The 21,265-nt window shown below is 36.4% G+C and overlaps 2 protein-coding genes across 2 annotated transcripts in view; both read left to right on the forward strand.

Moving 5' to 3' along the window:
• The window catches only part of LOC127859396 (membrane progestin receptor gamma-like), a 418,822-nt gene that overhangs the window by 390,253 nt on the left and 7,304 nt on the right, over positions 1 to 21,265 (forward strand). The gene's annotated exons all lie outside the window — the stretch shown is intronic.
• Positions 1 to 21,265, forward strand: part of LOC127859405 (kinesin-like protein KIF28) — a 36,914-nt gene that overhangs the window by 916 nt on the left and 14,733 nt on the right. Inside the window, exons 2-15 of the mRNA XM_052396779.1 lie at positions 215 to 419; positions 711 to 843; positions 1,361 to 1,440; positions 1,776 to 1,887; positions 2,851 to 2,962; positions 9,130 to 9,237; positions 10,089 to 10,293; positions 13,073 to 13,133; positions 13,988 to 14,161; positions 14,841 to 14,962; positions 18,176 to 18,369; positions 19,042 to 19,325; positions 20,105 to 20,253; positions 20,956 to 21,090. Of these exons, the coding sequence (XP_052252739.1) occupies positions 215 to 419; positions 711 to 843; positions 1,361 to 1,440; positions 1,776 to 1,887; positions 2,851 to 2,962; positions 9,130 to 9,237; positions 10,089 to 10,293; positions 13,073 to 13,133; positions 13,988 to 14,161; positions 14,841 to 14,962; positions 18,176 to 18,369; positions 19,042 to 19,325; positions 20,105 to 20,253; positions 20,956 to 21,090 (2,074 nt within the window). The remainder of the gene's footprint in view (positions 1 to 214; positions 420 to 710; positions 844 to 1,360; positions 1,441 to 1,775; positions 1,888 to 2,850; positions 2,963 to 9,129; positions 9,238 to 10,088; positions 10,294 to 13,072; positions 13,134 to 13,987; positions 14,162 to 14,840; positions 14,963 to 18,175; positions 18,370 to 19,041; positions 19,326 to 20,104; positions 20,254 to 20,955; positions 21,091 to 21,265) is intronic.

A 21,265-nucleotide genomic window follows, 5' to 3' on the forward strand; every position in this document is an offset into this window, starting at 1 on the left:
TAAAAATAAAGACACTAAGAATGGAATATCAATTGTGCTTACAGAGTTCATTATTACAGATTTATTCTTTGTTTTATATATCAGTGTAAAGCATTTAAACATAAAATGTAGCTGCATAATTCAGTGTAGCGGTAATGATTGACACCTATTTGTTTTCTGAATGTTTTTTTTACTCAATATGATTTGCAAACCATACTTTCCTTAACTGATCTCACAATGGTCGCGAGAAGGAGCGCAATTCCCAAGTTATCATTGACATGACCGGCAACACCACCTCCATCACAGACCCAGCTTCTAAGGACGTCAAGAAATTCACATTTGACTTCAGCTACTGGTCTCACGATGGCTGCAAAGATGATGGGACAGGGTATATGGCTCCTGATACATCTCACCCGAATGGAAAAAAGTTTGCCGATCAGGTGTGTAAATAAATAAAAAACTTGCATCAAGCACATCTCATACAAAAACTGTCTGTTTTCCCCAAAACGGCTGTTTAACACTACTTTCAGTTTACAGTGCTTTTTAGGTATTTGATCAAAGTTTGTTCTTTTGTTAATGAACACTACTTTCTGTTTACAGTGCTTTTTAGGTATTTGATCAAAGTTTGTTCTTTTGTTAAATTAAAAAAAATAATTGTGCATTGAAAGATTAGCAAATAGTATGTGTTTAATCAATCACATGCTAACGTTTATTATTCATTTGGTTCATAGAAAAAAGTGTATAATGAGATGGGTGCAGGCGTACTCAAGAATGCATGGGAGGGCTACAACTCAACACTGTTTGCATACGGACAGACTGGCTCGGGAAAGAGCTGGTCCATGGTGGGATATGGCGTCAACAAAGGTAAATCAGTTGAACATGCATATGTCATAGTCAGCAATATAAACCCTTTACCACATATTTTAACGCATTTGTTGTCCCTTAGAAAAGCTTCATTTAATTAAAGACCTTTTTAACTAGATTAAAGTTTTAAAGGTTTCATTTTCAACCATTAGATACTGATGAGCAGCAAACAGCATAAAACCTGTACAGACTGCGAGTTACTAGCAGGCTGTCCGGGTTTAATGCTCTGTTCACATAGCCATTTTCACTTTGCTTCTGAGTGGGAAAGGGTTAATCATATACTAATTCATTGGTGAAAAGAAAAATTCATTATGAAAGAAAATGCTTTTTCGAGTGAAACTGTTCCTTATAAGATAATTGAATGAAATATTGTGTGTCAGTAGCAGTAAATACTTAACATGCTTTTAATTGTGTTTTTTTATAAGTATTGCATAAAAAAAGACAACTCAAAATACTTTCCAAACAATGCAATCTGTTGGGATGGACACTTCTTATAAGTGCTTTGAATCCTTTTCAGGCATTGTGCCAATCTATTGTGAGAACTTGTACAAACAAATAGATGAGAAAAGAGCTGCGGGTGCCAAAGAACAGTATGAGGTATGTGAAAAAAAGATACTGCATTTTTAGAGGAATAAATGAGTGATTACATTTCATACTTTTTTAAAAACAATGCCGGTAATGTGCAGCTCAGATATTTATTATTTTAAGTTTTCCACTATGTATCCTTTTGTTTTTAACTGCAAATAATTACTTGCTAAAGCTGTTGACCTTTGTCTGATTAAGATGGCTACAAATAATTGTGAAAAGCATTTCAGTCACAAGGTTTTGTATAGGATATGATCACCATTCTTATTATTGATGTATTTAAGGATATGAAAATGCATTGTTTCTTATTGCTCATTGTTCATATTGGCTATCTAACCTTCTTCCAGGTTATGTTCAGTATGCTAGAGATCTACAATGAAAATGTTCAAGATTTACTGGACTCTAGCCCATCGAAGAAATATCTCAATGTCCGACAACATCCAAAATCTGGCTTCTATGGTAAGCTTGATATTTATTGTTTATTATTCATTGGACGTCTACGTTCTGTGTCTACTTTTAAAATGTCTACCGAGACCCAACTCTTCTTTCTTAAGACAGCTAAAGCAGGAGGATACTTTGAAGAGATTTTTTCTTTAGTACTCAAAAAATAAAAAAACAAAGAAACATTACAAAAAGAAAAAATGTTGCTTAATTTGTATTGTAATATCTTATAACATTGCAAAAAACTCTTTTCAAATCATCTAAATTTCATGAGAATAAAAATAGTAATGATTTGGCGAAGTGTTTGTTCAACATACAATTCTGTAAATACGTTAATATCATTGTGAAAATATTTTTTATTTGTTATCAACCCTAACGCAAAATGCAATTGAATTAGTTTTCTTCATAGTATTAAAGCATTTAATCAACTAAAACAGTTTCAGTTTTATTTTTGAAAAGAACAAGTGTATAGTGAAATCAGTCTTAAACTTAATTAGAGAAAATGCCAATTTACAACATATTTACTTATATTCCATTCACTTTGAGAAGTATATTAATATCAATAGATAAAAAGTTAGCTGGACTTGAAGTAATGAAGGAAAGTTTCAAAAACCTAAAGCCCTGGGAACTCGTTAGTGTTTTTTTTCAGAACAGATAAACTTATATGTATTAAATATTTGGTATTCTATATACCCTATCATTTTCGAAAAACAAATCCCTTTATTTTGAACCAGAGGTATGCCAAATGAACATGATTACCATGAAATGACGTCATACAAATAAAAAAAAAGGTGTCATTGAAACTTTGTAGACAAAATACTGAAATAAAACTAAGTTTATTCCTCAAGAATTTATTTGTTCAATGCACACCTGATAATGGGAAGACTATTGCTTCACACACTTTATGAAGTACGCATGATAAGGTACACATGATAAGGTACACATGATAAGGTACACATGATATGCTTCTCTTCTATGCAGCTGATGGGTTGAAGAGTGTGCCAGTTGGAACATACGCGGAAATTGAACAGAGGATCGAGGAAGGAACACGTAACCGCACGGTCGCCTCCACTAAGATGAACGCCACTAGCAGGTATGTCACATTCAAATGAATCTGATCTGTGAAAAGGGGGCTTAATGCATGTCCGCTTTTATTGTATTTTTGTTTTAAGGCAGACTGTTCTTGAAGAAAATCCAGCTAGGAGGAAAGTGCCGTCCATGATTAGCCTGTGCACAGTGCACAGGCTAGTCTGGGATGAAACTTTACACACATGCGTTAAACCCCCTTTTCACAGAGCCAGACTTTAATATTTATAAGGCTTTCGATAACAAATCTGGTGCTCAAAGCACGCGCACAAAGTGTCATTCCAAATTTTAAATATACAAAACACGGCTTATTTCCGATAGACAGCAAAGAACATCAGGTGTGGGTTATCCTTCATAGTTATAAATAAAAACATCTATACTCTTGACTGAGTATTCAACAGTAAATCATGCTAGATAATGATTTCTTTTACAAAGAGTTACGCAGACTTTGTGAATAAAAGAAGAATAACAAGACACAAACTCCAACCCATGATCTTTGGTTTACATGTCTGACATTGATCCACTGTACCATGACATTATGACCTTGATGACATGCCAGCTATTTGTCTTTAACAATTTACCACTTAGATACATATTTTTTGTAGTCCCTTATAGAGTTAAATTTAATTTAAGATCTTTCTTACTAGATTCAAGTTTTTAAGGGTCATCTCAAAACCTTAGATACTGTTGAGCAGCAAACAGCATAAAACATGAACAGACTGCAGGTAACTCGCAGGCTGTTCTGGTTTTATGCTGTTTGCACACAGCCATTTTCACTTTGCTTCTGCCAGTTGGAAAGGTTGAAGTGCCATCACTTATGCATGTGTATTCATTTCTTTTATAGGTTTTGTTTATTTTCCCTAAGGACAGTGTTGAGTGCTGGGCAAAAATTAACGAGGGCAAGGTTAAATCTACCATTCTTAATATCCCGCTTGCTTTTGGTTTAAAAAACAATACAAACATCAGCACCAACACAAAAACTGTATTTAATAGCATTAAAACAATCATGTATAATTAAATGATTAATTGCTTTTATTGATTTTTTTAGATTGTTTGATGCCCTTCATATCTATGTTATGCATAATTAATATGTTATTGGTCAATGCCATGTCCAGAGTTAGCAATTAACCACCAGCATATACTTGTGTTTGTAATGTGACCACAGATAATAAAACCTTTCCAAACATGTCATGCAGGAGGTTGGCCTAAGGACATATCCAAACAGTGTATCTTTAGGTATTACTATGCATCGATATACTGATGAGTAATAGGAGTAACTGATGAGGAGTTGTAGAGTCTGCTGATGAGACTGCACAAATGCACATGCTAGTCTGAAAATACACTGGTCGCATATGGCATAATATCCATTTGCATGAATCGGCTCAAATATTTGAACACTTACTGTAGTGATACTGTTTACTGTTCTGCTTGTTTGTATAGGACAAATGTGGTGGGGAGTTTTGACTTAAGTTGTGATAAAATCAAATTGAATTAAAATTTAACTGTTCATAGGATCCAGACAAACTATTGCCTTTTTAGATACTTAGGGCATGGCTAAATTACAAGATCTTTGCTGCTACCCCTTTGTTGTCAAAGAATCCTGATAAGTTAAATAATAAGGCACACTTATCATATAATCTGTCACATATTGTGATTCTTGGCCTGAACATTGAATGAATGCTGCTATACTTTCTGTGTGTGATTGTTGTTTTAAGATGCATTTCGATAACCATTTCATGATAAACTTGAAGATGAAATATTAAAAACTTTAATACAAATTATAACCTCCAAAGTGGTCATTTTCATCTAATCCGTTTTTTTAATGAAAGACTTGTCAGAAATGTAATTCTTGTTCTGAAAAGTGACTTTCACAATTCTGTATATCCGTACATTCTTATTAACCCTTTCAGTGCTGGAACCGAATTTTGAAGGCCTTTGCAAACAGTTTGGATCCTGATGAGACACCACGTTCTGTGGCGTCTCATCAGGATCCAAACTGTTTGCTATTCTGATAGTATTCTTTGAAAAAAATCGCAGAAAATGTTAATTTTACAAATTCAGCAGACAACATTTAAGCAGACAACAAATTTCCCATCATGCAAAGGGTTAAAAAAGATTTTTCATGAAATTTGTATTAATCCTAATGCTTAAGAGTTTTAGTAAAGCTACTATTGAATATTGAGTCCCACATATTACACATCAATCTACATAAAGAACTATTTATTCAAAAAAGGTTAATAATAAGATTTATTGACTTTTTTTTTCTTTACAAGGGAAAAATACCATTCTACAGTCATGTTTTCAAAATGTGCAAGTACCAGTATATTTTTCTAAAGCTATCACATTTCTTTAGTTGAGAGGTGTTCTTTTGTTTGTATCAATCTTGGCTGAGTATTAACGCTTACCGTCATAGTGGAACGACTGGCCAGGTTTTTTTTACCTTATATAACAGACGCCGAATATCGGCGTCTTCCCCCACCAAACTAGGCTGGTTTTTTCCCATTTCAGAACCAAAAAATTCCCCCTTTCAGAACCAAAAAATTCCCCCTTAAAAAAAAAAGTGGAAAATCTCGCGTAAAATTTCCCCCACATAAGGGCTAAAGGCCCCTTCCCCAACAACCCAAAAAAAACCTGCTGGCATAAGTGATATTTTATTGCTGTATTTTGCTTTCCTGTTAACAACATTAACAAAATTAATGGGATTAGTAGCTTTCTTTTTAATAATGATTTGGACTTGATGACGTACAAGTCTGCTACTTAAGTTAAATCAATACGTAACCATTTTAAAACAGGTCTTTTGTTGTCTTTGAACAAAAGCCAATAACCTGCACTTAAAGAAAGCTCATAGCAGTAATGTAGTATTTATTGCCACAGAGCAAATCCTTTTAGTCTGATTTTGCACTGATAATATTGAAACCTAGGAAGCCATATAAATATTATGTTGGTATGTACGCTGTGTTTTTTGGTTACAGGATATATAGGGCACATTTTTGGCAGACTATTTAAAGTTTGTAATCATTGAAGTGTGATATTTATAGTACTCCTGTTTGCGGACTGTTCAGTTATTGCATATTGACCAAATAAACGAAAATTAAAACCCATTCATGTAAAACCAGTTTGGCCATTTTATAGTTACCGTAAAAAAAATAAATTATGTATGTTGAGTTTACCCCATCTTCCTTCTGGAGATTTACTTTGTGTAACAGAGAGCACAAAATAGCCTATATATATTTTTTTTAAACATTTATGTTTTTAACCTGGTACATATTTTGAAAGAAACTATTCTTACAAATATTTAATAGACATTCTGTTTGCCAAGCAAAGTTAAAATTTGAGTGTTGCTGATCTATTCAAGATTGAGTTTTTTAACTAACATTTTCATATCATTTAAATAGTTATTAAGTGCCAAGAGTTGCAAAATAAGCAGCATACAAAATTTGAACATGTGAAAGATTTTTTTAAATTTCTGATCTGTCAATACATCAATATGATGATAGAATCTTCAGAGGCCGAGTGCTCGGATCATGTATAGCAGTTTTTTATGAAAAGATCAGTCTTTCATATGTTATGAAATGCTATATTGGCAATTAGTGAAAAGGCTTATTTAAAGCTAGCCAGTCGAGAATGCCTGGTTGTTGTATGTATTGAATTGAATTGTTGACCTTGCACAAAACCTGGGTATTGATTTTACATAAGCGGTTCAGTGGTTTTATTCACTAATTATAATAATTATGTCAAGCCATTATATTATTGGAATTAAGTAAGATTAGTAAATATTACTTTAGACTTGAAACAGCAAAAATATTAACTAGGTATTAATTTATGCATTTTAACCCTTTCAGTGCGGGAACCGAATTTTGAAGGCCTTTGCAAACAGTTTGGATCCAGATGATACGCCACAGAACATGGGGTCTCATCAGGATCCAAACTGTTTGCTATTCTAATAGTATTTTTTGAAAAAAATCGAAGAAAATGCTAATTTTAGAAATTCAGCAGACGACATTTTAGCAGACGACAAATTTCCCAGCATGCAAAGGGTTAAGGAATTATTTTTATTGTTTGTCAAGTTGGATTGTTTGCTGATTTTAACAACATTACAGTCATATTATTGCAAACAGTTTACGAACTCATACTTCCTGGAATGGCTCGTTTACCAGTAAAAAGTGCTCGTAATAATCCCAGTTACTGACATCTTTTCTACTTCAATCAGGGGGAATTTGCCTTATAAAGGATTGCATGATCAATCCCTGCATAGGTTATTTGGCATTTATACTGCCATGTCCGAAATTAAATCCTTAACCCTTTACCACTTAGATACATATTTTGATGCACTTGTAGTCCCATAGAAAGTTACATTTTATTTAAGACCTTTCTTACAAGAATCGAGTTCTAAAGGCTTCATTTTCAACCCTTAGATACTGGTGAGCAGCAAACAGCATAAAACCTGAATAGACTGCGAGTTACTCGCAGGCTGTTCTGGTTTTATGCTGTTTGCACATAGCCATTTTCACTTTGCCTCTGAGTGGGAAAGGGTTAAGTGAATGTTTTAATTATCTCCCTTTTCTATTCATGCTGTTGCAAGCTGCTTGCATTAAAAACGATTCTTTAAACCATCAATGGGCCTGTTGTAATTGAGATTCATTTTCACATGTTTATGAGTCATTTAACGCTTTCCCACTTACAAGTAAAGTGAAAATGACTATTTGCAATCAGCATAAAACCAGAACAGCCTTTGAGTAACTCGCAGTCTTTTCAGGTCGTATGCTGTTTGTTGCTCATCTATCTATCTATCTAAGGTTTGGAGATGAAGCCTTTAAAACTTGAATCTAGTAAGAAAGGTCTTTAATTAAATGTAACTTTCTAAGGGACTACAAATGCGTCAATATACATATCTATATGTAAGTGGTAAAGGGTTAACAGCAGCGTTGAAAACCACTGCATATATTTCTTACCATTACATCATATATTGTGAGGCATCAGTGTTTATTCAAACTACATGCAGTATATTGTTAATTAGCGACCTTTCGTCTTTTAAAAATTATAAAAATGATGCAAAATTTACCTTTATTTGATTGGATAGGGGTAAATACAACAAAAGCTGACGCATCTCATCTGTGGACACAATACCTATTTCTTGCCATATTAATAATTTCATGAGCATGAAGTTTTGGTCTAGAGAAAAATCAGTGACTCGAGTGTAAAAATTTCATATATAATGCTGTTTTACTCCTAGGTTCAATAACAATTGAGCGGCATTCTGTCAACATGTTTCTAATGCCACATGTGGTCAGTGTAGCTCATGAACAGCGTGCACATTGGCGCAGTCTTGTGAGGACCTATGCTGTCTGCTATAAAGAAATGCGAGGTTCTGTGGTCTCTTGCATGAACAGGGTAGCTCCAGACCAGACTGCTCAGATGCAGGCTGGTCTGGAGCTACGACACGTATGGCATCCGACCCATTTTCCATGATGCGGGTCAATTATGATTAAAATTATTGAAATTTATACTTTTCAGAATTGCTTAAATTATCAAGAAAATAAAGTTTTATTGATTCTTTTAAAGGGGCCTTTTCACAGATTTTGGCATTTTTAACTTATTCATTAAATGCTTTATATCGATAAATGTAAACATTGGATCGTAAAAGCTCCAGTAAAAAATCAAGAATAAAATTAAAAAAAAGGAAAAGAACATTGCCCGGACCAGGTTTCGAACCAGTGACCCCTGGAGTCCAGCCAGAGTCCTGAAGTAAAAACGCTTTAGCCTACTGAGCTATTCCGCCGAGTACACATCATGGATGTATTTTATACCTTATATAAGCAATTTTCGTAGTTTCACAAAATTTAACGACAAAAACAGAACTTTCCAAATTATTCAATCGTTTCGCGTTGCAACGCTTTATAATTTTTAGGTTTTAAAATCGTCAAAAGATGCATATAATGGCTATATTAGACCATGGTAAATGTTCAGTATTACTGTTTCCTCACAAATATCATAACTAAAACGAAAGTTTGCGAATCTGAAACAACTTTTTTCAATTTTGTCAATTTACCAAAGCGTGAAAAGATCCCTTTAAGACAGAGCAGTGAGAATAACTTAATATAAGAAATACAAGATGCTTTTTACAAGCCTGGGTCTACAAACAATTATATTGTTTCATTACTTTTTCTCTTTCAGTCGTGCTCACACGATCGTGACAATCAAGTTCGTCCAGAAGTCTGTGAATGCTGCAGGAGAGGAAATGGCCAAGTCTGCAGAGGCCAATCTTGTTGATTTGGCCGGCAGGTAGGTGTGTGTGTGGGGGGGAGCCTTTTTAAGGGCATTTTTTATTTCAGAGAATGCTTATTTTTATGCCCCCAAAGGAGGGCATATAGTGATCGCACTGTCCATCCGTCTGTCCCTCCGTCCGTCTGTCCGTCACACTTTGCGTTTAGGTTTCGAAAAATGCTCATAACTTCTATGTCGCTTCAGATGTAACCTTCATATTTGGTATGCATGTGTAAATGGACAAGGCCTTTCCATACGCACAATTGTTTTTACCCCTGTAACCTTGACCTTGAACTTAAGGTCCGCGTTTAGGTTTCGAAATCTGCGTTTAGGTTGCGAAAAATGCTCATAACTTCTATCAAAGCGTTTATAGGGGGCATATGTCATCCTATGGTGATAGCTCTTGTTTATTTCTGTTAATGTTTTCTGAAATGGTTAATGGCAAATTGACACTCTGTATTTTTGGGTTTCAAAAATCACTTTCAACTCAGTTTTATGAATAACTGGCTTGATTCTCTGAATAGTGTTGTAAAAGTTTTACTCATATGGTAGATCTATATTCCTTATACAATTTCTAATCAACATTAATCTGAAGCTGATTCTGTTAACCCTTTGCATGCTGGGAAATTTGTCGTCTGCTAAAATGTTGTCTGCTGAATTTCTAAAATTAGCATTTTCTTCGAATTTTTTTCAAAGAATACTGTCAGAGTAGCAAACAGTTTGGATCCAGATGAGACGCCACGTTCTGTGGCGTCTCATCTGGATCCAAACTGTTTGCAAAGGCCTTTAAAATTCAGCTCCAGCGCTTTAACTTCATAATAATTGTAAAATGATTGCAAGGGTCTTCAAATATGCTGGACTGATTTCAGTGAGAGAGCGGATAGCACAGGGGCAACGGGTGCCCGACTCAAGGAAGGCGCAGCCATCAACCAGTCGCTGTCCAGTCTGGGCAACTGCATCGCTGCCCTGGCTGAAATAGCAGGCGGCAAGAAGAACATGCAGGTTCCGTACAGAGACTCCATGCTCACCAAGCTTCTGAAGAACGCCCTCGGGGGCAACAGCAAAACCATCATGGTGGGTCCATGGTTTTACATGAATATTACTTTTTTTGGTTCCGTATCACTCAGGTGGTTGATATGAAAAGGTCTTTTCTATTAAATTGTGTCTCCCTTTTTTTTATTAGAAAAATGTTGTGTTCATAAAAAAGAAAGAATGAAGGCATTATTATTAATAATGTTATTTTTTAGCTCACCTGTCACGAAGTGACATGGTGAGCTTATGTGATCGTGTGATGTCTGGCGTCCGGCGTGCGTATGTGCGTCCATTCGTCAACAATTTGTTTGTGTAGACAGTAGAGGTCACAGTTTTCATCCAATCTTTATAAAATTTGGCCAGAATGTTAATCTTGATGAAATCTGGGTTTGGATTGTATTTGGGTCATCTGGGGTCAAAAACTTGGTCACTAGGTCAAATCATAGAAAAACCTTGTGTAGACAATAGAGGTCACAGTTTCCATCAAATCTTTATGAAATTTTGTCAGAATGTTTATCTTGATCAAATCTTTATTGGGATTGTATTTGCGTCATCTGGGGTCAGAAACTAGGTCACTAGGTCAAATCATAAAAAAAACTTGTGTAGACAATAGAGATCATAGTTTTCATTTGATCTTAATGAAATATGGTCAGAATGTTTATCTTGATAATATCTGATTTTGGATCGTATATGGGTCATCTGGGGTCAAAAATTAGGTCACTGGGCCAATTCTAGTAAAACTTTGTGTAGATGAAAGAAGTCACAGTTTTCATCATGTCTTAATGAAATTTTGTCAGAATGTATTAATTGATGAAATCTGGTCAGGATTGTATATGGGTCATCTGAGGTCATAAAGTAGGTCATCTGGTCAAATCATAGTACAACTTCATGTAGACGATAGAGGTCACAGTTTATTAGATCTTTATGAAATTTAGTCAGAATGTTTATCTTGATTGAATCTGGGTTGGGATTACATATAATTCAACTCAATTCCTAAAAATGAACTTATGCAAAACACAGTCAAGAGGTCATATCTGTTTGTGCTCTAGAATGTCAATTCGAGTATAGCCATACAATTGATATGATGTGATCAGGTTTCATTTGTATATGAGTCATCTTGAATCAAAATGTACATAATATTATAAAGAGCTTGTAGGAGCTCCTGTTCATGTATTATACCAGTTTTCCTCAGATGAGCAATCTAGGGCCATCTTGTTCTTTTAGCTATGGTCCTGAAATTTGGCCCATTTGTACTTCATGATATAGCTAGCCATTGTCTGATAGAAATTAAGTTGATGTAGCAAGGTTAGTCAGGTGAGGGATTCAGGGCCATCATGGCCCTCTTGTTTTATTTATTGAATTTACATTGATGCAATTCATGGGAACAATTTATATTAAAGACATATTGAACCCCTTGAATGCAAGTTTAAAATTAGGCAAGGTCCTGATATACATATTATGGGTTTTTTTAAGCAGAAAAGTAAGTCCTGTTAACACCTGGTCGGTGTTCTCAAAATGAGAATTTATGTTTAAAGTGATATACCAAGCATTTATCGTTTTAGTTCTTGGGTACGAAAAAATTTAGGGTACAAACATATTGGGTACGAAAAAGTTATGCCAAAAAAGCCTCTTCTTCTTAATAAAGATTAACAAAGAACTGTGGACTGTCTAAATGTCCATGTACACTGCAGCTATGCCAAATCTTAAATTAAGGATGCGGATAAATGACAAGCAATAAAAATTACACAATTGTGGTGTTCTTTGCATTGTATGTATTTTCAACTCACAATATTCACAAATGTAATGAGTGTGGGTGTACTTGACATTTGTTTTGCCTCTTATTAGAGACATGCTAGAAGTGCATATGATGTAACAGATAATCACCATTAACACCAGGCCTTGAAATAAATCTTCAAAATAATTGACACTCAAATGTGGGGGCCTCTCCTCAAAAGCTCTGTTTCTGGCTACTCTAAATTTCTAGTATGTCATTAGTGTCTCGGCAAGAGTCTTCTATGGTGTTGGAAAATGCCCTTCAAAATTGGTCGATAGTAGATGTGTTCTTTATATATGTAAGACATTCACTCCTCCAGTTTACGAAAGTAATGTTTAACAGTCACCAATAAACGTTTGAATTTTTTAAATTTTAAATTGTGGGTGTGAATTAAGTAAAGTAAAGGTTTATATAAAAAGTGTATATTTTTCCCAAATGGCACTTTACAATTCCCAATGGAAGGTTTCACAATTTTTTTTTTTTAATAAGCCTAAACATGTTAAATAATCTCCAAATTTAGCTCTATAAGTTGAACCTTAGAAATTATAATATTCAAATCACCTTTATTTTCAATTTTTAACTATTTGTAAGCATAAAATCCTCAACATTAATTTCCCAATTAAAGGCAAAAGTACGCGTTATTTCCCAATCCAAGATACCCGACCCCATTCCCAAAATGGTGAAAAAACACACTGCAGTAGCCGTAATAACCTTTTATTGGCAACACAAGGTCTTTTATTTTATGATGTCTGTTCAAGCTTTATTTAATGACTGGTTTTTGAAGAATTGAACCTTGCTTTTGCCCGCATAGTCCAGTGTGAACGTAAATCTCAGTAACTTTTATATTATAATCGAAGATTAAATATTTAAACAAACACAAAATGCACCCCTACAAGAAGTCACTGACTTACATTTAAACTAAATATTTTATTGTTTATTTGCACAATTCAAGAATTGAATGTGTTTGTGTGATGCAGTTTTCTGTTTGGACCATATTGCTATCTATTTGTTGTGTAGATTCATTATTTATAATGTTGATTCTTGCAGATTGCTGCCCTGAGTCCAGCTGATATTAACTTTGAGGAGACCCTGTCTACCCTTCGATATGGTAAGCTTAAAGTTTGCCAAGAAACTTGCTGTGTTTTCAGTGTAGGCAGTGGTTGCATTTGAGTGAAGTGGAACAGTTCAACACTGCTGGTTCTGGGGCCATGAAAATAGTTAGAAATAGGAAAGTTCGAAAAATAGTGATGCACTAGTAGTGTATTGTTAAGCAGAAATACAATGTGGTTACAAAATACCATTAATTGATATGGTGTTGATATGAAGTGTTGTACATACTATAACAGCATGGTAAATGTCAATAAACTTCAAAGTATAGTCAGAATTCAAATGAAAAAAGTTAACACTTTACGGACAAGCACTTCAAAATGCACAATTTTGCAGTTACAATTTTAGCTGATAAGTGTCCCATGCCTTATCAAGCAATAACTCGGAGAGCTAGAAAACAATGGAAGGTTTGAAAACACTGTCCGCCAATGTCTGCCATGTAACACACCTTTAACCCTTACAGTGCGGGAACCGAGTTGTGAAGGCCTTTGCAAACAGTTTGGATCCAGATGAGACGCCACAGAACGTGGCGTCTCATCTGGATCCAAACTGTTTGCTATTCTGATAGTATTCTTTGAAAAAAAATGAAGAAAATGCTTATTTTACAAATTCAGCAGAAGACATTTTAGCAGACGACAAATTTCCCAGCATGCAAAGGGTTAAAAATACAGCTTGGACTTGGTGCAAAAGTAGACTTACAAATACACCTTTCTCAATATCTTCTCTTTAAAAACAAAAGTACTGGTTCTATCCAGGAACAGACTCAAAGGTTTCTAAAAAAAACAACAACTAAGGTTTTGGATGCAATAGAGCCTAAATAAGGAAGTTTAACTTCATGAGTGAAACTGATTTCAGCTGATCGCGCAAAGCAGATCAAGACAACGGCCCGTGTCAATGAGGACCCGACCGCCCAACTGATCCGTGAGCTGCAGGAGGAGAATGAGAAACTCAAGGCCATGTTGGCCTCGGGCAAGATGGACATGTCCCTCCTGGAGAACGGGGAGGGAGGCGCCGACATGACTGACGAAGGTTAGAAACAAACTAATTGTGCTTCATGCAATTCATATGGGGTTGTTTATTGTTAATTCAGTACTTTTTATGTCCTCCACCACTATAGTGGGGGACATATTGTTTTTGCCCTGTCCATTGGTTTGTTTGTTTGCCCCAACTTTAACATTTTGCAATAACTTTTGCAATATTGATGATAGCAACTTCATATTTGGCATGCATGTGTATCTCATGGAGCTGCACATTTTGGGTGGTGAAAGGTCAAGGTCTTCCTTCAAGGTCAAAGGTAAAAAAATAATAAAAAAAATATGAAAATCAAAGCGGCGCAGAAGGGGACATAGTGTTTCTGACAAACACATTTCTTGTTATATTTAAAAAAAATCCTTTTTGTCTTCAATGTGAATCAGAGTCGGCAAAAACTGTCAGGCAAATCTGACAAAAAGTTAATAAAAAATATCTAACATTCGGGCTGCCATTTTTTGTTTCAATCTCAAAAGGGACCTTGTTTTGTTTTTGACATTATTCTAGTGACACAAAACGAGTACATATTTACCAATACACCATTGTGCACCCTTGTTGTTCCGGAGGGTGCACCCTTGTTGTTTCGGAGGGTGCCTAGATTTATTATTGATGTTATACTAGTGATACAAAACGAGGTGACATCTAGTCATACACTATTTCCACCCTATGTGTGTTTCAGAGCGAGCAAAGCTGAAGAATGAGCTGGAGGCCGAGTACAAGGGCATGTTGGAGAAGAACAAGTTAGACATGGAGAACATGGAGAAAGAGTTCCAGAAGAGGCTGCAGGAGTCACAGGGACAGGTAAGAAACAAATAGAGACTGCAGGAGTCACAGGCATCGGTAAGAAACAAATAGAGGCTGCAGGAGTCACAGGGACAGGTAAGAAACAAATAGAGGCTGCAGGAGTCACAGGGACAGGTAAGAAACAAATAGAGGCTGCAGGAGTCATAGAGATTGGTAAGAAACAAATAGAGGCTGCAGGAGTCACAGGGACAGGTAAGAAACAAATAGGGGCTGCAGGAGTCACAGGGACAGGTAAGAAACAAATAGGGGCTGCAGGAGTCACAGGGACAGGTAAGAAACAAATAGAGGCTGCAGGAGTCACAGGGACAGGTAAGAAACAAATAGAGGCTGCAGGAGTGACAGGGACAGTAAAGAAACAAATAGAGACTGCAGGAGTCACAGGGACAGGTTAGAAACAAATAGAAGCTGCAGGAGTCACAGGGATCGGTAAGAAACAAATACTGGTATATGGCGCTTCATGTGATTCATAGAGGCTGTTTATAATAAGGGAGGCTCCAGGAATGACAGGGACAGGTAAGAAACAAATATATGGCGCTTCATGTGATTCATAGAGGCTGTTTATAATAAGGGAGGCTCCAGGAATGACAGGGACAGGAAAGAAACAAATATATGGTGCTTCATGTGATTCATAGAGGCTGTTATAATAAGGGAGGCTGCAGGAGTCACAGGGGCATGTAGGGTATTGGAGATTAGTCATGGGTTCAAATAGGGATGTAAGGAAGAGGGATTATCGGAGAGCAGAAAAAGCTTACTGTGGGAGGCAAGAGACAGGTAGGATGCTAGGGAGATAGGGAGGGAGTTTGGAAGGAGGGTGGGAAATTGAGAGAGTCAAAGGGACAGGTAGCAAAAGGAACTCTTTCACTGTTTTGATCAAGGTGGAAGGTCTGGAGCTTTATGAGGCTATTGGGTCTCGGGGTTTGCTATGGGAGGGACAACCATGGATTGTTCATGCATGGTAAAGCCCAGGTGTAATTGGATAGTAATTGATTTAGAAATAAAATTAGCAAAAGTATTGTATTGTTTTCTCTGTTATGTTTATCCTACTCGTAATTAATGGGCATGTCCGATGGTACTTTTTAGTTTCAGCAATTCTTTTTCATCCTTAATTATCATAAATGTACTTTCCATGAACATGCAATCTTATATGTACTTCTCTTTTGTTTCATGCAACCTCAGGATCAGGTGAGTTTTATCTGTTAACCCAAACCTAGCTAGAATGTCTTATCTAGCTAGAATGTCTAACCTAGCTAGAATGTCTAACCTAACTATATTATCTAACCTAGCTAGCGTGCCTAACCTAGCTAGTATGTCTTAACTAGCTAGTATGTCTAACCAAGCTAGCGTGTCTTACCTAGCTAGTATGCCTAACCTAGCTAGAAAGTCTAACCTAGCTAGTATGTCTAACCTAGATAGAGGGTCTAACCGAGCGAGTATGTCTAACCTAGCTAGAGGGTCTAACCTAGCTAGTATGTCTAGCCTAGCTAGCATGTCTAACCAAGCTGGATTGTCTAACCAAGCTAGAATGTCTAACCTAGCTAGCATGTCTAACCTAGCTATCGTGTCTAACCTAGCTAGAATATCTAACCTAGCTAGCATGTCTAACCTAGCTAGCATGTCTAACCTAGCAAGCGTGTCTAACCTAGCTAGCATGTCCATCCTAGCTAGCGTGTCTAACCTAGCTAGCATGTCTAACCTAGCTAGCGTGTCTAACCTAGCTAACATGTCTAACCTAACTAGAATGTCTAACCTAGCTAGCATGTCTAACCTAGCTAGAATGTCTACCTAGCTAGTGTGTCTAACCTATCTAGAGTGTCTAACCTAGGTATAATGTCTAACCTAGCTATCATGTTTAACCTAGCTAGAATGTCTAACCTAGACAGCGTGTTTACCCTAGCTAGCATGTCTAACCTAGCTAGAATGTCTAACCTAGCTAGTGTGTCTAACCTAACTAGCATGTCTAACCTAGCTAGCGTGTCTAACCTAGCTAGCATGTCTAACCTAGCTAGCGTGGCTAACCTTGCTAGAATGTCTAACCTAGCTAGAATGTCTAACATAGCTTGCATGTCTAACCTAGCTAGAATGTTTAACCTAGCTAGTGTGTCTAACCTAGCTAGCATGTCTAACCTAGCTAGCAAGTCTAATCTAGCTTGAATGTCTAACCTATGTAGCATGTCAAGCCTATTTAAAATGTCTAACCTAGCTAGCATGTCTAACCTAGCTACAATGTCTAACCTAGCTAGCATGTCTAACCTAGCTAGAATGTCTTACCAATCTAGCATGTCTAACCTAGCTAGAATGTCTAACCTAGCTAGTATGTTTAACCTTGCTAGAATGTCTAACCTAGCTAGCATGTCTTACCTAGCTAGTATGTCTAACCTAGCTAGCATGTCTAACCTTTAACTCTATGCCTAGCTCATTATTCCCACACCAGATAATAAGGATGTGTTAATTGGCAACACTCTAAAGCCTATGTTTTAATTTGTTTTGGTCTACTTAGGTCACAAATGATGATGACACATTTTATGAAGCAGAAACAAGAACACACATGACAGTACTGCAACAACCACAAAACAACAAAAATCCATCCACACCAAATTGTTAAAGAGATTTCATTTGCAAGTTGTTTATTTGATCAATATGCATAACCACCCCCATATTTTACCTTTTACCCTTACCCTCCCAATAGCCTTTACAATTATGTTGTTTTTCCTTCTCTTCTTCATTTTTTTGTGTTGTTGAAAAAAATGTTTTCTTCTAGTTACCAGATATTTAATTTGTCAATCTTTAAGAACTGCTATGCTACAGCATATAAATTAACGTTTTTTTCTTCTGACAATTAAAGAACATTCATACTTTCTAATTACGGTTAATGGTATTTAGTGTGGTCTTTGACATGTCATGACTAATAGTGAATACTTTTAACAGCACTAAAAAGCTGTACTTTGTTTAATTACTTTAATTATTTTAATAAAAAATATTCATAGTAAATAAATGAATATAATTATGACATACACAAATATTTTCATGTGATCATAATTGCAAATGATTGCCACTAAAAAGACTTATTTTGAAAGCATCCTTTGAATCATTACAGGTACTAAGAAAATTATAAGTTAAATATTTAATAAGACTCATCAAAGTTAAACTTTGCTAAAGAAAAAGTTCTGTAATAAAAGGTACATTTTATCAATAAACAAAAAAATTCTTCAGAGCTCATACAAGTTGATTGCGGAGATCAATGAAAAGAAGAAGACGTACCCCCACATGTATAATCTGAACAGTGACCCCCAGATGACCGGCAGGATCATCCACTTCCTCGTGAAGTCAGACAGCACAATGGACGACGAGACCATCATAGGCAACGGGAAAGCCGAGGGCACTGACCTCACACTGCGTGGCAGCAGGTAAGCAGTGTTGCATTGTGGGGAATGTAGGGATGATATATATGAGTATCCCTTTGGGGAAATGGGACTTAGTGCATGTGCGTAGAGTGTTGTCCCAGATTAGCATATGTGCAGACCACACAGGCTTATTAGGGACCCTTCTTTCCGCTTGTATGGTATTTTTGTTTAAAGTAAGTCTTTTCTTAGGGAAAATCCAGTTCAGGTGGTTAGTGTCGTCCCTGATTAGTCTGTGTGAACTCCACAGGCTAAACTGGGATGATGACACTAAAGCACATGCATTGAGCCTCTTTTTATCAGAGTCTGAGGTTGATATATAGTAGGGTGATGTATGGGGAGCTTTAGAAGCGACACAGTAGGGCGTTTGCTTTGGAACCAGGAGGACCAATTTTGATCTTAAAAGGGACTGGGGATTTTTCTAGCTGAATTACATTTTAAGTCCATAAATAAGCAACATTTTAAAACATATTTTCAGTTTGTGGAGTTCAATTAATTTACTTATGTTGTTTTTTTTTAAATAAGAGTTTTGAACTTTTATTAATAGTTATAGATGTTTACAGTAATAACAGGCTTTGTTGAAATTAAAAGCTCAATCCTGAGATAAATATAATGTTTTTGCTTTTGCATTATTTTAATAACTGTATTTATATTTAATAATTTCTTTGTTTTCTTCAGTATTACTGACATGCACTGCAAGATCATGCACAAGGATGGCGTGTTCACCTTGGAGACATTCCCTAACGCTCGCACGCTCCGTAACGGCAAGCCCGTTACCGCAGAAACGAAGGTCCTGAAGAACAACGACCGTCTGCTGTTTGGCACTTCTCAATTTTATGTGTTCTGTAACCCCAAGGACACGACACCCTCAAAGGTCACAGACCCGACCTTTGAGATGGCCCAGGCAGAAATTGCAGAGAAATCTGGCGGCTTTGATATGTCTGGCAACAATAAGAGCAGAGGTGGGTTGAAAATAGGGGTTCAGGTGGGTGGACAAATAGAGGTGCAGGTAGGTTGATAATAAAGGTGCAGGTGGGTTAAAATTAAACGTATAGGTGAGTTAAAAATAAAGATGCTCTTGCAGATTGGTTGAGAATAAAGTTGTATGAGGGTTTAAAATAAAGATATCGCTGGGCTGAAAAGAACCTAACAGGTGGGTTGAAAATAAACTTAAGTACCAATTATAAGATAAATCTTAAATGTTATTTAACTGCTTATCACATAATATCTGAGAGGTAATAGTGCAGTGTTCTACAGAAGCACCAGCAGTCGGGGATTTCACTCGTTTCTAGCAATCTTGGCACAGGCTACCCTCCCCAAATATATCAATTCAAAACAGTGCAAAAAACACCTGTTTTAGTTCTTAGTTGCTGGTTTCTTTGAAAATATAACTGGCTACTCACATATTTATGGAGAACACTGAATAGTGGCTTAATATCGCAAAAGTCCAAACAAAGTGGACTAATGGCAGTTTTGTTGTGTAAAAAATGGGCAAATTGCATGTGCGTAAAGTGTAGTTCCAGATTAGCCTGTGCAGTCCAGACAGGCTAATCAGGGACGACACTTTCTGCCTAAATTGGATTTTTGCTAAGAAGAGACTTCATTTAAACGAAAAATGTCATTAAAGTGGCAAGTGTCGTCCCTGATAAGCCTTTGCGGATCTGGGACGACACTTTACACACATGCATTATGCCCAGTTTTCTCAGAACACGACTTAATGGCAGTTTATTTCCTCCACCAGATGAGTCTCTACTGCAGCAGGACCTCATAGAAATCATGCCGGGTGTGGAGGAGGCCAACAGCATCAGTGAGGCCCTCGGCAAGCAACGACGCTTTGACCTCGTGATTGTCTCCCCTGAAGCACGCGGTGAAATGACTGGACGCACTGAGGTAGGTGGGCGTGGCAGTTTTGGGGTGTTGTATGGAGTTGTGTGCTAAAAAATATTAATGTTGCAGTGGTGTAACGGTTATGGTGTGCTCCTAGTGACGGGGAGGTGACGGGTTGGATCCCCACCGTTGGATTTTCTTTAGATCTCCCCCAAGACACCAAGGACTGGTTCTAGACCCAGGAAACGGACTTGAGAATTTTTCAATAAGCCTCAGGCTTTCGACACAATGGAACTAAAATATATAGGTTTAAACTAATAAATATTAACTATGTTAAGTTAAAACAATAGAACTCATGTATTGGATCTTCATGTCAGGTATGCAAACTGGGATGTTGTGTAACTGTTATTGTTGTATAAAGTATAAAATGCTGAAACTATTTAGAAGTAGTTATTATACCTGTAGTTTGTTGTAGTATGTGGGAGATATTTTAAAAAAACTTTATTTGATCAATTTTATTTTTCAATTATCAATACATTTTCTTTGTTAAACCATTTAGATTGATTGCATGGGGATAGAGCCATTTTTCAGAGTCTCTGTAGAACCAGTTCTTTGTTACTTTGAGGTACCTTTTGAGAACATTTGTAGAATCGGGATTGAACCTAAGATATTACGGGGCCTCAATATGCGATACACCGCCACAACCTTAGTGTGTAGTATTATACAGTTAAAGTGTATTTCCAAAATTCCTTCCCTAACCTACAGGTCATGGTGAAGATGACAGATATTGAGACGAAACACGAGTGGTTCTGGAACAGACAGAAATTCCTTGACCGCAAGTGCCTCATGTCCGAACTGTTCGACAAATTTGAGGACGGGGTGGACGTTAATGTACCACAGGTAGCTATATTTGCAGAACATAGAGGGGATGATGGTTTTGGATTGTATCATTTCTATAGTGCATTTTTTTAAATCCTTAATTTGTATGATTTCTATTGAGCTTGTTTACATAAAGTTGTTTTATACAAAATTAGTCTCTTGAAATGTTTGCTGTAATACTGGCAAACCATGCGTT

This window comes from Dreissena polymorpha, chromosome 15 (assembly GCF_020536995.1).
Source record: "Dreissena polymorpha isolate Duluth1 chromosome 15, UMN_Dpol_1.0, whole genome shotgun sequence".
Classification (NCBI taxonomy): domain Eukaryota; kingdom Metazoa; phylum Mollusca; class Bivalvia; order Myida; family Dreissenidae; genus Dreissena; species Dreissena polymorpha.